Genomic DNA, 21074 nt, shown 5'->3' with positions numbered 1-21074 from the left:
CAAGTAGGCAAATTTGCAGTAGCTTTGAGTCGATACGATCATAACATGCAAAATACGCAGAACAGGTTGAAATTGTATCGTTCTGACGATCCTAATTTTGTGCTAGAAATCAACATAACCCAGCTAAAGTCGTCCGCGCCCGCGAGCAACTTAAACGATCTGTCAGAGTTCGAGGCCAATTATAAAGCTGCCACGCAAGAACAGCAGAACAGAACATTACCGAACTCTCGAGGAGGAGACGAAGGAAAACACGGGCAAAGTGAGTTTGGTATACATGTGCTAAGATTCCAGCTTTACTGGCACGTTGCGCAGCTATGGTAGCGGGGGAAAGTCCACCGTGGAGTCCAAGCCGTAGGCTGGTGAGGGGTTCCTAGTCAGCGGCGGAGGAACGCCTCGATGCTGCAGGGAGCTACTACCATAGGGATAGCTCGCGTTCAGCCTATCCACAGGCAAGATATCATAGGACGCGCGGTCTGACGCGCCCATATCTCTAAAATCGTAGCCCCCAGTTAGCCCCCCGTTCTGTGCAACATGCTGAAACATCATAGCCCCCGAAGGAACATGCTGAACCTGCGCGGAATGATACTGCCCCGGATTCCCCTGTTGCACTAGCTCTCCCCCAGAATTGACCGACCTGAGATGCAGCGATGGCGCATGCATATGCGTGGTGGTTCCTTGCACTGCGTATGGGTAGAGTAGCTGACTAAATACTGGGACAGCGATCGGTTGTGTAGGGTGGGGTGGATGGGCAGGTGCTGGTGGCGCGCGCACCGCCCACTTGATGTACCTGCGATCAAAATCGGGATCCTGTCGGTCTGTCTGCGTAGGGTCTGGGGATGTGTACCCCGGGTTTGTTCTTCTGTGGCTGTTCGAAGTGGGCACGTTAAACGCTCCATGCGTACCCAATCCAGTCCCTAGCGCAGCGGTCGATGCTGCTGTGTGCGATATGCTCTGAGGCTGTGCTATGCGACCATCACGAACATTTTTCAGTTGCGCATTGCCTTGTCGGCTATCGTGAGCTCCAGTTTCCGCCTGAGGTGGGGCGTTTAAAGGGCCTCCATTCTCAGCGTTTGTAATGATGGATTGTGTTCTCTGTGCTTCAACTTGTGGTGTAGCGGTTGGCGTGATGCGTCTGTTTCTGCGACGATCGAATCCTGTAGAACCTTCCACTGGGCCTTTGGCGAGAACGCCCATCCTGACTATCCGCGGGCATTGAGCGGCCGAGGGCCCCAGCTCTGCATCAGGAAGCGAGTCGTCCAAAAGTGCAGACGGATTCTTAAAAATTCTAGCTCGAGCTCTGTAGCACACGACATTGCAATGAGATGAAAGCGCAATAAAACAAAGACACATAAAACTGTAGTTAGTAAATAAATAAAAACGTAGAAGCTTCCTAAACGCAAGTCGCACTCAACAAACGCTGGCTATAGATGTGTTCCTTGTAGAGATGAAGTTGGTACGTACTTTCGATAGTCTTCCTCGGAAATACTTTTCAAGGTCGCCGTGGAAGATCCCGAAGCAGCCGTAGGCACTGCCTTCCCCCTCGGAGCGGCCTTCCCCTGAACGCTTCTGGGCCTTCGCAAAAACGTGGTAGAAGTCTGAGGGGCGCGATTTTGCTTGTCCTCCTCCTCGACCTCGACAACTTTCTGCGGCTCGACCGCGGCGGCTTTCGGGACGTCGCGGCCCCCCTCCGGCGCGCCCGACGCGTCTGAAAGCTGGGCGAACCGCTCCCCCGGAATAGCCGAATGGGGCGTTTTGAGGAGGACGAGCCTGACGGCTTGGGCCTCCCCCCTTTGGGCGTGCTCCGCATACTGCTCGAGCCTATGGGCTAGGCCGTACCTCCTGGCGACAAGGTAACAAACCTTGCGATGAAAGGGGCTGCGCGGAGGAAAAGGAAGCTGGGTCTGTTCTCTGTCAGCGACGAAGACATGAAGCGAGTCTTCCAGACGGGCGATCATAGCCTTGTTCTTTGCGCTCTGCATAACGCGGCGCAGCCAGGCGTTGGTTTCAGCGGCCTCAGCAGCCGACGGAAGCCCGCCGGCCCAGGTATCGAGCGACATGAAAGCGACGACCGCGGGGAGGGGGGCGGGGAGGGGGAGGGGGGGGTGAGTCACAAGGAGGGGGGGTGAGACATTTCGTGGGGATAGGAAAGGACGGGAGGGAGTGAGCACGCGGTGCGGGAGGGGGGGAAGGTGGGAGTGCGGGGCATTGAGTGCCCGCCGTGGCAGATGGCATGCCGCAGCCAAGAGAAATAAAATAAAACGGGAAAATAAATAATCTGACATTTTGCATTCTTCTCTAAATTGTTCTTCTTCCCACCCTGTTCCCCTTTAACTGTCCTCCGCCGTCCGCACCACCCGGTATACATTCACCATCGAGCTTCCCGTCGCTTCATTATCCCCTTCGAACTGCCGCTCTAACGCAAACTTCTTGCCCTGAAACTCTTCGTTTGGCATCTGTGTGTCTACCATCACCGCCCGGGACCCCACCTTCAAGCATGCCTTGAGCGTCGCCGCCAGCGCCGTTGCCACCCCATCTTCTCCCGGCCATGTTGTAGCGAAGGCAAACACGACGTCCGCCTCACAGATCGCCCTCTGAGCCTCCTCGTCCTTTCTATAATCCCCGAGCAAAAACCTTGTAACTGCCATATCCTCGGCCACATCCCGCATCTTGTCATCCATTTCGCGCGCGTAATTATGCAGCAGGGGCAGAATTTCAATGCCCGTAACGCTGTGCACCCGCGCGCCGTCCTTCCCATTGTACGCGCAAGCCGTCGCCAGCACGACCCGTCCAAAACCAGACCCGATGTCCACCACTCGGTCCCCGCATCGAATGGACGCGAGGTCGAGCGCTTGAAACAGAAGCGGCAAGTCAACGTCACCGTAAATAAGCGCCGTCCCATGCTTCTCCGACAGTCCGGTTTCTTCCGCCTCTGCGCGCGCTGCAGTCCATCGGTGATATGCCATAGAGCCGTCGGAAGTGTCCTCGAATATACGCTCCACTATCTTAACCGCTCGCTCTGAGTCAATCCGCGCCTGAATGCTCGACAGGCACCTGCTACTCCTCCGCAACTCGCATTTGCGATTGGAACCGCTCCAACATCCTTTCGCTTTTAGCAGGGGAGGGGTGCAAATCCATGCATTGTGCTGCATTCTGAGTACGAGACCAGGATGCAGGATGCCAATGTCTATTTTAAGTACGTGTTCGCGAGCCAGCACAGAGCCCGAAATGAATCGGTACACAATCCTCTGTTGGATGCGCCTAAATTCACACGTATTTTAATCCAACCAAACTGTAATTTTAGGGTTGCTGCCGGCGGTCGCCGGGAGATTACCGAGCGGCGGCCGAGGGAATAAAAACCGGGGGACTCTCGCGAGGAAGAAGGCATCCCCGGGGGTAACAACTTGAGTACCCGAACACTTCGCCGGCTGCCCGCTTCTCGCCTCACGCGAGGACCCACTGCCCCTCTCGACCGCCTCGCTCGCTCCCGCGGCTACCGCGCCGCCTCCGCCCTGCACCGAGCCTCTTCGTCCCCTGGCGCTCGGCTCCCTCCGCCACCGCACCGCTGAGGCACGGCTACCAAACTAACCTCTCCCGTCCTTCCAACCCGTGTCTGCCACAGTTATGGGCCCAGGAGATAAGCCGAGAAAGGAGAGATTCTCTCTTTCGGATCCTCCTTACTTTTCGCCAGATGGCGATATGCAGGATTGGCGTCGCAAGATTGGTCGATGGGTCGATGTTGTCAAAGCCGCCCATGACAATGGATCTGATCGCCTCTTTCAAACAATCTTTAAGATCCTCGGACGCACTCTGTATGAGCGCGGTCTTCCACCTGATCAACAGGCCATGGTGGATGAGGCGCAAGCTAAGCGAGCCATTAATTACCTCTAAGTGGACGACCCGGTGGAAACGGTGAGGGATATTGTAAAGACCATCGCCGTAGATCCTCCCATTGCCATGGTTTCAAGACTAATCAACTCTTTCCATAAGGTAACGTCCTGTCGTCGAAGTCGTAATGAAGATCTCCGGGTCTTTGTGTCACGCTTCCGAGGGTTGGCGGCAACTCACTTACCGCATACCAACTCTTCTTCCTCCTCTCAGATCGGAGAGGTACTCGCGGTCACCCTCCTCAACAATTCTAACTTAGATGAGGGGACCCTTGTCAATGCCACCTCTTCCCTCATAACTCATGGAGAGGCGAGAGCAGAGAAAAAAGAAGACGATGATACTGCCCAAGTTTCCAAGAAATATCTTGACAAGCTGTTACACGTCGTAGATAAGCTCTCTGATTTGGAAAAGGACAGAAATGTACCAAGAGATACCGAAGAACGGCACAAGTACATGAAAACTTTCAGATCAAAGTGCATTGACTCTATCAAGCAGCTCGTTCCAGCTGCAGAAGGCCTTAAGCACCCCACCAGCGCTGTAAATCAACCCACTCCCGTGGCCAGCACCTTCATCTCGGATCAGGGTCTCATACTCTTAATTTAGATGACGCTGTGCTGGTTTTACGTACACTCACGCAACCTCCAAACTCCAATATTGGAGGCAAGTATTCAGCTAGAGAGATCAACGCCACGGTTGATCGTAAGGTTAACACTCTTTTGGCATCTTACAATCTACCAGGTGCCAAAAATCAGAGGGATTCTGCTGCTAACTCTTCCCAGAACCTCAAGAGGACACATCAGTCCAGAACACTCGGAAATAGGAAAGATCGCAATCCCCGTGACCAAGAGGCGGAAAAGTGCTTTGATTGTGGAAGTCCAGGTCATTTGCGGGGCGAAGATGTGTGTCCTAAACCAAGCTATCTCACTACACTTCGAAAGAAACGCCGTGAAAACAATCGAGCTAGCGGACCTTCATCAAAGACTAATAATCCGCAAGGAAAGTTTTTTCGCAAGCGCTCCGGTCCCGGCTCAGGCAGTCAAGCCTAGTGGCCGTGCCTGGGGCAAGCTCTGATGTTTTGATCGGGCAAAGGGATCCCAATCCCATTGTTGATCCTGGTTGTCCGCGTAGCGTGGGCGGAATCATATCCGCAACTGCACTGTGCAATTCTTTGGGCATACTGTTCAAGATCTGTGAGCTCGACTGCGAGCCCTTCATTCATGGATACGGAAAGGAGTGCAGTGAAGCACAACCTGTCGTGGGAATTTGGGATCTACCTATTGCCGATATGACGGGCCTTCATGTCCAAATTCCTTTCTACATGACCAAAGGAGATGGCTTCTTGCTCCTTGGCAATGAAATATGCCATCAATCGTACCTCTTGGGTCCGGAAAATCTCCTTGTTGTTCCGAAGGGCACAAGAGGTATCTCTCGACATCAACTTAGTTTTGAGACGTACTCCGACCCCACGTGTAGGCTTGATTCTGGTGCTGTCCGTACATACCTGATGGTTGTGCCGTCCAAGCTCTGTGCTTGTAAGACATACTTCTCCAGCCAGAAAGCGTTGGTAGCGTTCCAAAGGCGCGATGGTGACGACAGCCGCAAGTTCAACAACTGAAAGATTGCTCGCAGATTCGCAAACAAGCTTCACTCGCACACCCATCTCCATGTTGACGATATGATCACGCTGTGTCAACGTGGGGGTGTCCTCACTGAAGTATTTCGTCAAGCCCTCCGCTCCACCTTCGATAAGTGTACATCATGCAAGTCGACTGGAAGACCTTTGCAATCGAAAAAGATTTCTATGAACAAAGTCCTCTCCACGTTCAATAGGCATGTCCAAGTCGACTTCTTCTTCATCATGGAGTTGACAGCACATCCCATCATTCATATAGTTGACACTCACACCTCCTTCTCAGTAGCAGTGATAGTTCCATCCCGAGAGATGGGTATCTCTTCAAAGGCGTTCGAGTTGAATTGGATCAACATACACGGAGCACCCGGAGCAGTCTCTGGAGACATGGAGTTCTTCAATCGTATCTTTGCCCAAGCCTTGAGCTATTTCGGCATAAAGTTCGAAGCGCGACCTGCTCGTCGGCATAATAAGCTTGGTGTGGTGGAACGCAAAAACATTGTTGTCCGCCTCCTTGGCCAAAGAATTCTCAAGGACGCGCAGCACTTTGAAAGGGAGCGAAATTCCACCTTTAAGGAAGCTGAAATTGTATCCCGGGCCACGTATATGAGCAATATACTGTACTGTTACGAGGAATTCGGTTGCCAGGTGGCGAGCTGGACACGCGTACCACGGGGCGGAGCGCATTCGTATACCGCCGAGGGATGGGCAAGCGAAAGGCGGGAAGGAGGGTTGGGGATAGCCAACTCATCCCGGGGAACGTGTACTTAAGAAGCCATCCCCGAAGATAGGAAAGGGGGAGGCAGTAGATTTGTGAGAAGTAAAAGAATACGGGTAGATTCCCGTCATTACAGGTCGCTCGGTGCCCCGCGGCAGAATTGCCGCAACATTACAAGCTTGTAATTGATCGTGGTGGTGTGCGATCAGTCTGCCTGGACTGGCAGAGGCCAGGAACAAGGGCCGTGTCTCTACGATGAGGCGCACTTTTCAAGATGAGGCCGAAGATGGCCGGCGTCGTTCCGGTCCGTTGGATTTCGGCCGGGAAGGAGTTGATACGATAAGCCCTGTGACAAACACGACCCGAAGCAGTGATACGCAACTCCCCCCCGAGACTCCGCAGCGGTCACATTCGTTGACGTCTCAACGCGTTCGGCGTAGCCCTGAGGAGGCCGGCGCCGGTATTGAGGCTGGAGCGCAAGAAGTGGACTCTCGTGTTCTAAGCGTTGTAGCTGGTATGAAGGAGATAATAGAGGACGTGCTGAAAGCCATGGAGAAGAACGCACAGAATATCGTGCTCGTTGGTGGTCTGGTCTCCTCGGCATCCGAGGCGATAGATTATCACCCGTCCAAGCTATCAGAAATGATCACGGCCACAGCTGCTCCAAAACCGAACGTCAAATGTGCCTCGCGTCCGGATGCTGAAGAGCTGTTGGCCAGATCCGCGAGAGGCGACCTCGATGTACGACAAAACGCCAAAGCAGAAGAGGTTCAGGAACTTTATTCTCTTCACACTAGAAGATATATAGCAAATCCCTTGACACGGTGAAGATATCAAAGCCTGGTGACACTCGTTTTTATGCTGCAAGAAAAGCCTGGAAAAGGCTGTGCAAAGATTTTCCTGTACGCGACGGATCACACCACCGTCTTCTTGCTTGCGCTTTTTCGGGCACTGCCCTTGCCATTTTCGAAGATATTGCGTCTTCGAATTTAGAGGCAGATGCCAAAGGCCTATGGGAACTTGCGCAGGCGCGTCTGTGCAATGCTAGCCACCAAACAAGGTGCTTGCGGATCGACTTCGATACGATGGCTTGGAAAGAAAGCCACGAGAACTGTAGTGCAATACGCACCTGAAAAGGGGGGTGAAAAGAAAGGAAAGTATTTGGATATGAAAAGTAGTCCGGGTTGGGGGACACAAGTGTGAATAATTGCACAGTTTCAATTTTTAATTATTTTATTTTATTTAGTTAATTAGTTGGCATTAATTTTGCTGACATTAGATTAGATCTAGGATCTAGCGCCGCGAGCTACTGTCGTGGCTCCGGCGGGGCGATATATACCTTAGCCCTCTGACCACCAAGTCAGTAAAGGTAACCCGAGTTGCCGGAGTTGAATGTTGCCTTGGTCGAAGTCCGTCTCTACCAAGACGCTCCCTTTTACCTAAGCCTACGGCATCCTTCAGCGCTCGGGGGTCCCATTCCTTTTACCTTTTCTATCTCTAATTCCTATCCTTTTCTATCTCTACCTCTACTTTTCCCTCAATTGTGTTGGTTCCATTGGAGTCGGTTGCGACCGATCCGGTGTAGGTGTTTTAGCCATCGGGCAACACGTTGTGTAGCGCTGCTACTGTTTCAAGTTCCGTAGGAAGGCTGTTGTAACGACGCCTCCGTCGAAGGTCTTACTGTATAAGACAGAGTTGGTACCGCCTACCGCGATCGCGATCGCGCTGGTGAGGGTGTTTTTAGCCATCGGGCAACACGTCGGTAGTAGCGTTGCTACACGGTTACGATCCCGTCGGGTAATGCTGAACAAGCCCCCGTCGAAGACCTTGAATTACACACAAGGTGCTGAAGACGCCCGTCGAGCATTGGCCTTACAACCCAGCGAACCGCGGTTACATTCTCGTAGACAAGCCCAACCCGCACTCGTCGAGCGCTCAAGTCTTCACAAGTCTCTACCACCATTATCCTCCCGGGCCGGGTATCTTCCCTTAACCCCCCCGTCGGAGTCGAGCTACCGTGGGCCGCAAGCCCACACAAGGAGAAAGGGAGTCTCGAACGCTCCGTAGCGCGTGCCATCGGCAGTGGTTGTTGCTGTTGTTGTTTTTCTTCTTTTTGTTTTGACCGTCGGACTGTGTTCGCGGCCTGCCAGGCACGTTGCACTACAAAAGTGGTCTCCCGACCTAGAATTTGTTCTGTCTACGACACGGAAGTGGTCTGGGTAACGGAGTCTCTTTTGTATTTTTTGTTTGTAACTGTTTTTTGTGTAGGTTCGCTCGTACGAGCGATGTCGACAAACGCACCCGTGGACGTCGGTCTCGGTGGGAGTAGGAGCGGATCGGCAAGGGCGTCGAGGATCCCGCGAGGTCTTTGCACCCGAAGCCAGGCCAATACGGCCACGGATCCCGAAGGTCAAGAATCCCCGACGGGGATTGAACCGACAAGGATAACCTATCCTACAGGTTCGAGAAGATGGGCGAGGAAATTCGCCAAGAGATGACGAAAAATCTCGAGGCTGAAGTAGCCCTCGTCCGGAAGCAACTGGAGTTGCAAGCATCCGAGTTCCACCCCGATTTAGGAGAGCTATCGGCTCGAGTGGATCTCGTCGAGAAGGAGCGAGGTGATGCGACCGACGGTCTAGAGCCGGAAGTCCTAGCTTCGTTGAAAATTTCAGTCAAGGACGCAAGGCCCGACGCGAATCAAGCTTTGGAGTCCTTAGGTAAATTTAGAAGCAGTATCGACGACAGGTTTTACCGCGCCGCTCATCTTCTCAAGGACCTTGAACAGGCCGCCGGGCAAGAGCCGCTCCCAACGGGTCGAGAAGACGACCGTCGATCGAAGAAGGACAAGGCCGCTGTACAGCGGAGTTCCAAGTCGAAGACTTCGAAGAAGAATATGCGACGCAGGAGCAAGAGTCACGGTAGTGACGAGCCGGAGGAACAAGACTCAATGACCGAGTCGAATGGCCTTTCCGAAGATGGTGACGACGGTTCGTCGAACCATGCCAGCAATTCCGAACATCGTTCAGAGGAAGGAAAAGGAATTTCGCAGGGCAAGAAAATTACCTCCAGACGGGGCGGGATCACTTCGTCCGCCTCGCGGAGAGACAAGGACGCTGAGCCAGAGGACGTCGCAACGCGACGCGGGCCGCGATGGGAGGAGTTGGAGGAGCTTAATCCGACCAACTACCTCTTCAAGAAATTACTTTCGTACCGAACGTACCGCTTGCGGAACCCGCAGACATATTTGTCAAGTTCCCGGCGAACCGCCGTGCGAAAAATCAGGAGAGATATTCCGCCAAAGGTGAAGAAGGACAACACGTTCACAGGTGAGGACGGGGTCCTTGTGTTGGATTTTTGGCAAAGTTAGTTCAAGAGTTTGATACTCAAGAAATGAACGAGGGGCAAGCGATCCGCTTGTTGCCCGAATTTGTAAGCGGCATCGCCTTGAGACAGTACACTTCGGTGTCTCAGACGGCCGGGTCCCATCACGGAAAGGTGTCCGTTTGGCCGGAGGCCGTACAGTGGTTGTTGAGGAGTTTCGCAACCGACGAGGCAATCCGTCAAGCCGTACTCGCTTTGCGAGAAGTTCAGCAAAGACCGTCTGAAGACGAGATGGAATTTTATATCCGTCTGACGGACGCGAGCAATCGATGTGGAAACGTATATTCGATGGAAGAACAAATGACGATGTTTATTGAAGGACTCCATTCGAGTATCAAGCCGATGGTATCTCAATACCGACAAGACAATCGGGACGTTTCGTTTTTGAGACTAGTTAATTACGCGAAGGCGCATGGCTCGGCGAGCCGCGCTAAGGACAAGAAGACCAAGAAGGTCACGATTCAGACGCCGTCGACGTTCAGGGCGGGGAAGAAGCCGAGGGCTTCTTATCCCGGTCGTGAAGGTCACGCCGCCGTCCACTCAGACGAGTCAATCTCCGCGTCAGATCAACGCGGTGCGCACGGAAGCAGCGAAAATCATTATGAAGGAGCATTGGTAGCCAAAGGAGAGTTCATTGAGCCATCGGAGGGCCACGGACAAGAGGACTACGGGGCAAGCGGGTCGTCAACTTTACCGACGCCCACATACACGACGGAGTCGTTTTCAGAGCCCACGGATCCCGTGATGGTGTTCCGGGGGCGCGGCCATACGCCGGCGCCGCGCATTCCGATGGAAGACAAGGGTACAACGTTTCGAAGGCCAGGCTGGATGGGAAGGCCGCAACATCAAGGAAGGCCGCTGGCCCGTGGAGGACTTAGGCCGCAATATCCCGTCAAGAAGCACGTACTGGTGTGCTATCATTGTTACGAAAAGGGGCACGCCGGGCCAACGTGCATTCTTTCCCTCCGGGAAATGCACCGAGTTTTGGGAAATTATGAGGCGTTGTCTCCGATGGAGAGGTTAGGGATACAATCGACGAGTTATCTGAAGGTCAAGAATTGGTTCGAATCGCAGACGGCGAGCACGCCGAGTGCTTCAACGCCGAGCCCAAACCAACCCTTCAGAGGGCCCACCGCGGGGCCCGCGTCGTCGGACGTGAGAAGGAACCTGCAGCGGCAGGAAAACTAGACTGGGGAATCTCGCATGAGTCGCGAGAGGCACAGGGTCGACGTACTGTGCCCGGGGCTCAGCCCCGTTCCCCGTCTCTAAGGGAAAAATCAGGCCCCGATGAGGAGGTTGTTGGATTGGTGGATAAGCCCAAAGGGCCAGCCCAAGTCAAGAAAATTTTGAGCCGAGCGCGAGATCATTCGCTGGAAGAAGTTCGAAGACCCTGGTACAGGGTTAAGCGAAGGGAGTGTCCCGACAAGATTTTGGTTCTTGCGCGAAAAAACTACAAAGTTTACGCGGACATTGGACCAACAGTCCGATTGATGAGCCGGGTGTTGTCTGTATTAGACACCGGCGCGGGACCAAACCTTGTGCGAAAATCGGAACTCCCGGCTGGAATGGAATCTCTAGTGTCCTACGGACCGACCCAAGACATTGGCGACGCGAACAACAGGCCACTCCAGACTCTCGGAACCATCAAGATGCCCGTGAGACTTGGACGATTTGTGGCTGCTGCCGAATTTATTGTGTGCGAAAAGCTCGCGGTACCGCTGATTCTAGGAGCGGACTATTGCGATAGGTTCGTGGAGGCTATCTACCCACGGAAGAGGACACTTGAGTTGGCGGATTTCTCGGAGGTTCCGATCGTAAGGCGGTTCTCGGCGAGAAAATCGAAGAAGCATCTGGTCCCCAGAAAGGGCGAAACTGATGCAAAAGGGGAGCCAGTTTCCCCCAGGGTGAAGGTGGCAAGAGCCACGACCATTGAGCCAGGGACGCAACACGTAGTCGAATGCACCTCGAAGAGGACGGGCTTGGTCGTAGTTCAACCCTACTCACCCCTATACAACAAGCACGGATTGGTAAGCACCAACGGTGTAGTTCAGGTTGAGCCTGACGAACCTTTTAGATTGCTTGTAGCGAATTTTAGAAATTACCCTGTCAGGGTTCAAAAAGGCCAAGTGGTGGCGGAACTACTACCGCATCCGAGGGCCGTATTCAAGAGCAATTCCACCATTGGTGAGGTACTTGGAATTCAAGAAAGGGACGAGGAAAAATTTACTAATTCTACCCCGCCGCCTACGGGCGAGAGAAGGTGGGAACCGTCGGAACAAGATCGCGAGGACCAGCAAGGAGAACGGGAGGAAGGGCTCTCCGCGACGGCAACTACGAAGCCGGAGCGGCGGATTGAGCCTCCCCCGCCGGACGTGGAGGAGCTCGACCTGAGCTACGTGCCGGACCGGCTGCGCGAAAGATTCCGTCGGATGTTAAAAAAATATTCCCGCATGTGGGATGGGACCCTTGGTGAGATCAAGACCACGGTCCACCGGATTGAACTGGCCGCGGATACAAGGCCAATTGCGCAAGCCCCGTATCGGGCCTGGCCTAAAGCCCGCGAAGTGGAAGATGCAGAAGTACAGAAGATGTTAGAAGCAGGAGTCATCGAACCGGCGCAGTCAGAGTGGGCGTCGCCCGTTTTATTAGTGCCGAAGCCGGACGGATCGATGCGCTTTTGTGTAGACTATCGCAGGTTAAACGCGGTAACAGTAAAGGACACGTACACTTTACCGCGCATGGATGAGTGTCTGGACTCGCTTGGTGACACCAAGGTTTTCTCCGCGTTAGATGCGATCTCGGGATATTGGCAGATGCCTATCCCTAAATGCGACCGCGACAAGACCGCATTTTCGTGTCACTCAGGTCTGTATCGCTTCTCAAGAATGCCCTTCGGGCTAACCAACGCGCCAGCGACGTTCCAGAGAGCAATGGATATCCTGCTCTCTCCGTTCCGTTGGAAATGCTGTTTGGTGCATCTGGATGACATAATAATTTTTAGCAAGTCGTGGGAGGAGCACATCGTGCACGTGGATGAAATACTTTCTGTATTGGAGAAGGCAGGTGTGAAGCTCAAGCTTCGCAAGTGCGAATTTTTCGTCGAAAAGATCAAGTACCTGGGCCATGTCGTTCGGCCAGGTACATTGGAGGTTGATGTCGCGCGAACCACTGCGTTGGAACAAGTGCGGTACCCTCAAACGCAGACCCAGCTCAGAAGCTTCTTGGGACTTTGTAATGTGTACCGTCGGTTTGTCCCACATTACGCGAAAATCGCGCATCCGCTCAATCAACTATTGAAGAAGGGACAACCGGTCCAGTTGGAAGGATTTGACGAACCGTGCGAAAAAGCGTTTCATAAGCTCAAAGAAGCTATCTTGGCGCCACCGGTGTTGGCGCTGCCGAAGAAGGACCTACCCTACTCGGTAGATACCGATGCAAGCGACTATCAAATCGGCGCTGCATTATTTCAAACGCATCCGGATGCGCAACGTAAACCCATCGGGTTCTTTTCAAGAACGTTAGCCGCAGCCGAGAGAAACTATTCTGTATCAGAAAAAGAATGTCTAGCGGTAATTTGGGCCGTACAGACTTTAAGACCATATCTATATGGCGAGCACTTCATTGTGCATACCGTCCATGCCTCATTGAGGTGGTTGATGAACGTAACCGGCCCCAGCGGGAGATTAATCCGATGGAGGCTCCGCCTCTCGGAATTTGATTTCGAAATCAAGTACAAGAAGGGCAAGGCTAACAGGCAAGCTGATGCCCTGTCAAGATTACGGACCGCAGGAGAAACCGTCGACGAAATCGACGACGATATCCCATGCTTTATGGCCGAACCAGCCGAGGGTACAGTGGAGGACGAGGACAGTTTTGACGCGTTAGACGACATCCTCGCTCTTGAGGGGGGGACCGCCCCTGATCGCCTCGATCAATTCCAAGCTGTCACTCCGGAGGAGCTCATTCGCGAGCAAGCCGTAGACCCCTTCTGCAACCGCATCAAGGAAGAAATGGACGCCGGAAAGGTGAGAACGATCAGCATGGAGACCGAGGAACTCGGAGGAACTCTATGCCGTACCGCGGCGGAGTTTGTTCAAGTGGTGATACCACAACCGTTAAGGGACCGCGTCCTAGGGTTAAGCTATTACGCAAAATTGGCAGGACACCGGGGAGGCAGGAAACTTTACAAGACATTGAGAAGATATTTTACTGGCCTACGATGGCCCTAGACTGCTATGCAGTCGCGAAGAATTGCGCCGCATGTGCGCGGGAAAGGGTGAAGTTAAGAAGAAACACGAAGGAAATGAAGCTGTTCACGCCCAAAGCTCCGCTGGAGTATGTCGCCATTGACATCCTCGGCGAGCTAATTACAACTAAACGAGGAAATCGGTATAATCTCGAGATCAGCGATCGATACTCGAAACTGGTACGAACCGTACCGTTGAAGAAGATATCAGCTGCGCACATCGCACAAGCCTTCGCTCACCATTGGGTATTCGTGTACGGACCGCCGGTCAAGCTGCTGTCCGACAATGGAACACAGTTCACGGCCCGGTTCTTTCAGAATGTCTGCCGAATTCTCGGCATACGCAATGTGTTCACGACCACGTACCACCCGCAAGCCAACGGCCAAGTTGAGAGGTTTAACCGCACGCTGACTTCCGCGTTGCGAAAATATGTTGGAGAGCATCGCAACGACTGGGACCTGTTTAGCGACGCTGCGACGTTCGCATACAACACGCAAGTTCATCGAACTACGAATATCGCGCCCTTCGAGCTGGTGTTAGCTCGGGCGCCGAGAAGCATTGCGTTACAAGCACAGCCAAGTTTGGAAGGATTTAGCTCGAATCGACCGTACTACCTGAAATGGCAGTCGTGGTTGGAAAGCCTGAAGAAAGGCGCTGGTAAGAGCTTGCGGAAAGAACAAGCGCGCTACAAGCGAAATTTCGACGCAAGGCTCCGCAAACCGAGGGATGACATCCCTTCAGGATCATACTTATTCCTTCGGAATGAGCAAGGCACGGCCACCGAGCCGAAACATAAGTTGGCACAAGTGGGTACGGGTCCATATCAAGTGAAGGAGTCAACTGAGAATACGGTCGTCATTGCCATCGGCGACCAAGAAGAGCGCGTGTCGCGTGATCGAGTCGAATTAGCCCCTAGTCCCATGGACTACACGCCGATAATCGGGCTACGACAAGCGCTACAATTCCTCAGTCGAGAAGGGGAACGAGAAGAACCCGCCGCGCAAGCGAACGATAGGACGGATGACGGACCGTTGGTAAATCAGGAAGCTGCGGGCATCCCGCCCGATCTACAAAAAATGGGAGGTTCGGAAGAGCAGGATGAGGATGAGTCGCTGGCTCTTTGGAAGGGGGACGGACAGTTGGACACGTAGGAAGAAGGAGCCGAGAGTCAGGAGTATGTGATCGACAAGATCGTGGACCACGGCTACGACGAGGAGAAATTAATTCTCAAAGTAAGATGGTATGGGTATACCACCGAGGACGCGACGTGGGAGCCCATTGAGCAGTTAATTCGTATCACGGCAGTCACGTATTTCCGAAGGAAACGGTTGCCCCTGCCGGCGCAAGTCGCGCACGCGGTACCTGGATAGCTGTTGTCAAGAAAGAATGCAGAGGGGAGCCAGCAAAGAAGTCAGAAGTTTGAGGAAGCGATGCATGCTGCTTCGTTGAGAAATGGGGAATGTCACCGTACCCCCGGATGAGGTGTTACGCTCGCCTTGATGTCAACGCGTCATCGAAGCCCACACGTGAGCTTAAGATTGAGAGCAGGAGTCTGCATGGACGGGGAACGAAAATTATCCCAGAACTACTAGAGATATACCGGAAGGGGATTCTCGAATGAACAGTACGAGAATTGAGCACCAGTCCTCCCTCAAAATCCTAATCAAAATTGAGGATGGCCGCCCGAAATCGCCGGTTGCCCGCTCAGTTACTGTTGCTAGCCAGGGCTGACCGCACAAATATCGAAGTCAGATCGCGACCGGCGACTACCAATTGCGTATGAAGCAGAACACGTCATTAGCCGGCGGCCCCGTCCAACTCGCTTTGCGGAGAGTTGACAAGGATTAGCGAGGCGCAACGCGCGCTCGCCGGGCAGGAGGTACCCTTTTTAGAGACAGGAGCAGTGTGGATTTAAGACTGACCCCCGACCCCCGCGCAACCCGCGTTTATGGAGAGCCACCAAGCGGAGCAGAGAGGGCAACGAGTAGGGTTGGGAACGAGAGATTGCCGGAGGAGTTGACGTCCCAACGAGACGACACGGTTCACCCGACAGTTGCGAACGACAGGGCCACGACGCGTTTACTGACGATCAGAGTACTTACTAGTTTGCAACGTTAACCCCCCTTCTCTTCTCACTACCTCTTTTCATTGTTTCGGTTTTAGCTGGTTGTTTGTCTTTGTGCGCGTTTGTTTGTTATGTTACGTTTATTTTGTCTGTCGTTGTCTACGACACGACTTTGCCTGGCGCAAGTCGATCAGTGAGTCTGCAACATACAGACGAAGGCTAGTGCCGTGAGAAAAGAAGAAAGAACCGCTGCGGGTGCCTTGTCAAGACAAGTAAGCCCCGACGAGGGAGGAGATGCGAGGTATCGCGGGTCGATTCGACCAAGAGAAGACTGTATTCGACGGGAAAGGCACAGTGTGCACGAGACGGGAAAACTGAAAGGAGACTCTGGAGGGAGAGGAGCCCCACCCCCCCGCTACAGGGGATATTGTTGATTGACGGGAAAGGATGATCAAAAGGGGACGCACCAGTCGCTGACGGAGCTCCGCAAGCCCCGATACAGAGGCTTGTCGAGCAGAAGTAATTACTGACCTAGGCAAGCCCGCGGCAAGGTCAAGCATAGTCCCACCGCGACGTAGTCAACGAATCGTCGATTGCGACTAACACTGACGCCCCTGTAGTACTTCTGGCATACGCGCGACGCACCCACCGATCCGTAGCTATGCCCTACTACGTTTTCTGTTGTGTTTTTTTGCGTTCTCTTTTGTTTCGTTCACCTTTGAGGTCCAGAGGTACGACCGCGTCCTGTGAACGTCGATCAGCGGGTATATCCCATCACAGTGGCCTCGGGAAACGCTGCAGTAGCGTAGAAAGGACGAGACGACGCCGACAAAGAGGAAGGCGTGTCGGGTCGAGCGCATGAAGCGCTGGGTACTTAGAAAACGTGCAAACGGCACGCGCAAGTCCGTACCCGCCGCCACGCGAAGATGCAAACAGGGAAAAGGGGGACACGATCGTCCCGTACGAGATGTCGAAAAAGGAGAGCGACGTTAACCGTCGACAACACCCACAAGCCAGAGCAGGGAAAGAAAGGACTTAGGCGATTTTATCTGAAAACCTCCCTCACCGGAATGCAAGAGCCGCCGCAGTCGTACCACGAAAACGAAAATTTACTGTAGTCTCAGGCTGAGGTCAGATACCTCCTGAGACACAATCACGCGCACGAGACAGGACGCTTGGATCAGAGATCCGCCCTCGTGACGCGCAATTTAATCAAGAAAATACTTGGAGGTCATCAGAGAAACGCTGGATGAGCGGTAAAAGCCGAAAATGGACCAAGGGGGTAACCTTCGAAAATTTAATGAAAAAGCCAGGGGGAAACAGTACTTGTTGGTCGCACGAAAACAGAGGAGCGCTGGCTACAGCCCATGACACAAGTACACCAGGTCACCAGATCACATCGTCGTGAGCCATCGCGCAAGACACTCAACGAGCGGGAGCCTTCTTCCACGGGGCAAGACACAATGCCGCCGTCGGTATGGCCATGTACAATGAGTTCCGTACGTACGCAAAGGACGACCAAACCCCTACCTAAGACCACGGACTCCTGTTCTCGCGACCCGCCTCCCTGATCGAGGCAGCTGAAAAAAAATGAAGAAGAGAGAGCAGAGAAATGGTAATCCTCACGTCAACGAGGACCGATTTGTGACGTCTCATTGAGAAGGCAATCGGGAGTTTCGCGCCACCTTCCAACAAGAACGATCCGGAGCACCAAGGCGAGGAGAGCAACTCCGGAGTAGAGAGATCGTCGATCGAGGAGCTCATTACCAATGACAGAGCTGTGGCTCGACGCGACTGACGACGTCAAGCTCACGTTCTCGTTGTTACCACAAGCGAACTACCGAAACGACATCCTTCTCTTATTTACTCTACTGTCTCGCACATTGACCCTCTTACTGCTTTCCTATGTTTTTTATTTGCCCTAAGTTCCTGTGCATTTTTATTTTATCTCACTTCTTGTTGTGAAGATCTAACACGACCCCACGCCGCGACATCGACATTAAGGACGACCGACAGGACGTCGATCATGACGAGACCCCCCGTTGGGAGGGAGATAAGTCAGGAGATCAAGACCGCTACGCACGACGTGCGGAGTTGAACAAATAATTGGAGGCACGCGGAAGATGGGACGGACGTGTATAGCACGAAAGGAAGAGAAGTGCACACTCGCCGAGTGTTTGACATCGCTACTGGAAGATGTACAGTAAGAGGCGGTCGGTGACTAAGGAAATCCGGAACGCCACTACGTGAATGACCACTCCGAAGTTCTTTAAATTGATATTCTTTCATGATTCTGAATTGGGGCGTCCCCATCGTGGGTCGCTCGCAATTAACGACCAGTCAAATAGGCGCTGATGATGGTCGGAAAGCATTCGTAAGCAGCGTGTGTTATCACGTTATGGAAGATGCCAGGCGTAGAAATGAGTATCGGAAAACGGGACGAATGCCGTTGACTGAATGAACGCCGAGCCAGCAACCCTACACGGCAGCGGTAATGCTGTGCCGTGGATAAGAGACAACGCACGGTAGTGCGGAAAACCTATCACGAAAGATCTTTTCGATCACAGAGGGTTGGTCGCGACGTTCGAAAGAAGCCGGGCTGTGCGCGACGAAAGCTCAGTGAAGGTACAGCTAGCAGGAGACCCGAACCTTCCTTCGAAAAACTGATGAACTCTGATGACATCACTCCGACGAGAACAGATCTTCACAGACCCACACGCCCACAGACGTTCGGATTCCACGAGGCGACATGAGGATTCGCACTCAAGTACAAAGGAGATGGGACACAGGATCGAAGCCATCGCAGGGGATACTGAACAAGGCGGGTTCATTGGACAGAGGGAACCCCTAATCACGAATTAATATATTCCTCGACGACATAACTGGGCGAGTAAGGGAACAGCCGGACGGGGAAGAAAGAGGGGAGCCTTATTAGAGGCAACAGGAGCCACAGACACCAGCGATGAAGATACACGCGTACTCTTAAGAGCGTGTACCTTGCGGAGACGCAGGAAAAATATAAAGAGGAGGAATGCGGGATGGAAGTCAAAAGAAGAGGCATTCATTCCACCACACCAGAACACCGCTATCAGAGCGTCACCTTGACGGGGTCGTCGGTGATGCAGGTTTGAGGACGAATGAGGAGGGAGCCACGGGATCCGCTCTTGAAAGAGGGGCGTGCGGGCCCCATCAAAGCGTTGGATAAAGAGGAGGAAAAGGAAAATGAGGAGACGGATGACGTACGTGTGGGATAAAAAGAAGAAAAATGCAAAAAGAGGAGGAAGTGGATAGGAAAAGGGAATGCAATTTATTTTCGGTGGAACGAAGGGAAGTGTCGACGATGAGACGACACCCTCAGAGGGCAACGATCCGAACATGGATCGGCCGGACGCTATCATCGGCAATGGGTCAATGGGACGATTCACCCAAGGATTTTTTTCTTTGGAAGTGAGGCGACAAGTTGCGCCAGTAAGCGCAGGTCAACGAGGGACGCTCCTCGAAGAGCCCCCTCGTTTAATCCGTGAGCACGGAGCAATGTGCGATAGACGCTGGCGGCGCCGTCGTTCTTTTTGATAACATCTGGAGAGGACGGGGAGGTCGAACCTCCCCTGGTCGATTGGACTGCGTCGACGATTGGTGACAAGGGGGCGGCAACCGAAACAGCTGCAGGAGAAGGGGGACGAGCTGGGACGTGCACAGGGGAAGACGGTGCAGGAGGAGCCAAGGGGGTAAGGGACAAAGAATTTCCCTTCCTTTCTGGGGCTGCGCGCACGGACAGACTGTCAGTCCGGCTAGCTGACGAGGGGACCTCTCTCGTCTCTGATAGAGGTTGACACCTGACCACTGGAGGTGAATGGGACCGCAAAGAGGATTTGACCTCCTCACACTCAGGGGCTCTCGTCGCCCTTATCGAAACATTCACGGGAAGAGTGGGGTCGGCCGGATCGACAGGAAGTGAAGTCGGTGAGACCGGTAACACAGGACGAGAACGCAAAGGCTTTCTGGGACAGAGGTCGCGCTCGCGGGTATCCGCAAGGAAGACGGGCAATTCAACCGGAACGGGCGTCTGGCTCCCATACTGCCGACTCAGACGCGCCTCGTCGCAAGAACATTGCGATCCCGTCCAGGGGTTAAACCAAGCGTAGTCCCCCGCACCACGATGAGCACGACCAGGAGAGAAGGAGGTGCGTCGCCGGACGAAGGAACGAGAGGAATTTTGACGCGGTATCGAGTCCCAATCGACCTCCTCTATTTTATCGAGGAGAGAATGCAGTTCGGTGTCTGCATCAGCGCCGCCCAGGGGAATCGAATAATCGAGGCGTCGCATGAGGCTGATGAGCTGGGGAGGCAAATGCCACAACCTCCAGCAGTCGTAGGTCTCCCAGAGGAGGGTCACTGCCACTTTGGTACACCACTCTGTGAGGAAGACTACCCAAAGGCCATGTCGAGGATCACGTAAATACCTTTCGTAATACGTTTACACAGGGCCGAGCTCAGCCCAGAAGCCTTGGCAGACCTCAAATTGGTTCCACCACGACGGAATACGTTGATAACGATTCGCGTAATGGCACCTCGCGATTTCGCGCGCCTCCAACATCTGGTAGGCCACAAAATAACCCGTGTCAGACGGAATACGGCGTTCGAAGCGCACTGTGTGCTGGAAGAAGGGGATGGTACCCGGCTTGATAAGTCGGAAATTAGCCGGAATTAGGGCGTTGGTCCACATCATAGCGTCGCCCGAGACGGTCCGTTGGTTGAACCAAAGGCGGTTAGCTTCACGAGGAGGGTTATCGGAGGTCCAGGCCAGCATGTTATCGAGGTAAGACCGCTCGCCCTCGGTGCGAAACTGCCACGTGTCACAACCGAATTCCTCAGGGATGAGATCCTGCGTCAATGGCAGCTCAAGCCTGTCGCACACAGCGGTCATGAAGCGGGTTGATAACACCTCACGACCACGGGGCGGAGTGTGACACAGGATGGAGGGAGGAATGGCGATGCGAGCAAACCAATCGTAAGACAGAATAGCTTGAAGGGGGATTTGTCCTGGAAGCATACCGGCGCCGTCGGCGAACGAGTAAACAATGTCATCGAAGGCGCATACACCGATCACTGAGAACCATTTAGCGGAAGCAAAAAGTTCAGGATTAA

At 53.5% G+C, this 21074-nt stretch overlaps 3 protein-coding genes; 1 reads left to right on the top strand and 2 right to left on the bottom strand.

Moving 5' to 3' along the window:
• Positions 1 to 264: 264 nt before the first annotated feature.
• Positions 265 to 1955, bottom strand: CHC_T00001551001 (hypothetical protein). XM_005712390.1 is given in 4 exon segments: positions 265 to 1285; positions 1286 to 1354; positions 1462 to 1767; positions 1848 to 1955. The coding sequence occupies 3 exon segments, from the start codon at positions 1953 to 1955 to the stop codon at positions 1286 to 1288; spliced, it is 483 nt and encodes a 160-aa protein (XP_005712447.1). The 3' UTR covers positions 265 to 1285.
• Positions 1956 to 17456: 15501 nt separating this feature from the next.
• On the bottom strand, positions 17457 to 17690 carry CHC_T00001550001 (hypothetical protein). The gene has a single exon (XM_005712389.1). The coding sequence runs from the start codon at positions 17688 to 17690 to the stop codon at positions 17457 to 17459; it is 234 nt and encodes a 77-aa protein (XP_005712446.1).
• Positions 17691 to 17695: 5 nt separating this feature from the next.
• On the top strand, positions 17696 to 17851 carry CHC_T00001549001 (hypothetical protein). The gene has a single exon (XM_005712388.1). The coding sequence runs from the start codon at positions 17696 to 17698 to the stop codon at positions 17849 to 17851; it is 156 nt and encodes a 51-aa protein (XP_005712445.1).
• The last annotated feature ends 3223 nt before the right edge of the window (positions 17852 to 21074 follow it).

The sequence above is a fragment of the Chondrus crispus genome, genomic scaffold, assembly GCF_000350225.1.
Source record: "Chondrus crispus Stackhouse genomic scaffold, scaffold_102, whole genome shotgun sequence".
In the NCBI taxonomy this organism is placed as follows: Eukaryota; Rhodophyta; class Florideophyceae; order Gigartinales; family Gigartinaceae; genus Chondrus; species Chondrus crispus.
The sequence above is the reverse complement of the archived record's forward strand: the minus strand, read 5'-3'. Positions and strand labels throughout refer to the sequence as shown.

Excerpts from the sequence above, each read along its gene's own strand:
- CHC_T00001551001 (XM_005712390.1), bottom strand. The coding sequence starts at position 1,955 with ATGATCGCCCGTCTGGAAGACTCGCTTCATGTCTTCGTCGCTGACAGA. Across the intron at positions 1,768-1,847 it reads ATCGCAAGGTTTGTTACCTT|GCTCGTCCTCCTCAAAACGC; the intron begins GTCGCCAGGAGG and ends CCAAGCCGTCAG. Across the intron at positions 1,355-1,461 it reads TCCGAGGAAGACTATCGAAA|TTTTATGTGTCTTTGTTTTA; the intron begins GTACGTACCAAC and ends TACTAACTACAG.
- CHC_T00001549001 (XM_005712388.1), top strand. The coding sequence starts at position 17,696 with ATGACAGAGCTGTGGCTCGACGCGACTGACGACGTCAAGCTCACGTTC.
- CHC_T00001550001 (XM_005712389.1), bottom strand. The coding sequence starts at position 17,690 with ATGAGCTCCTCGATCGACGATCTCTCTACTCCGGAGTTGCTCTCCTCG.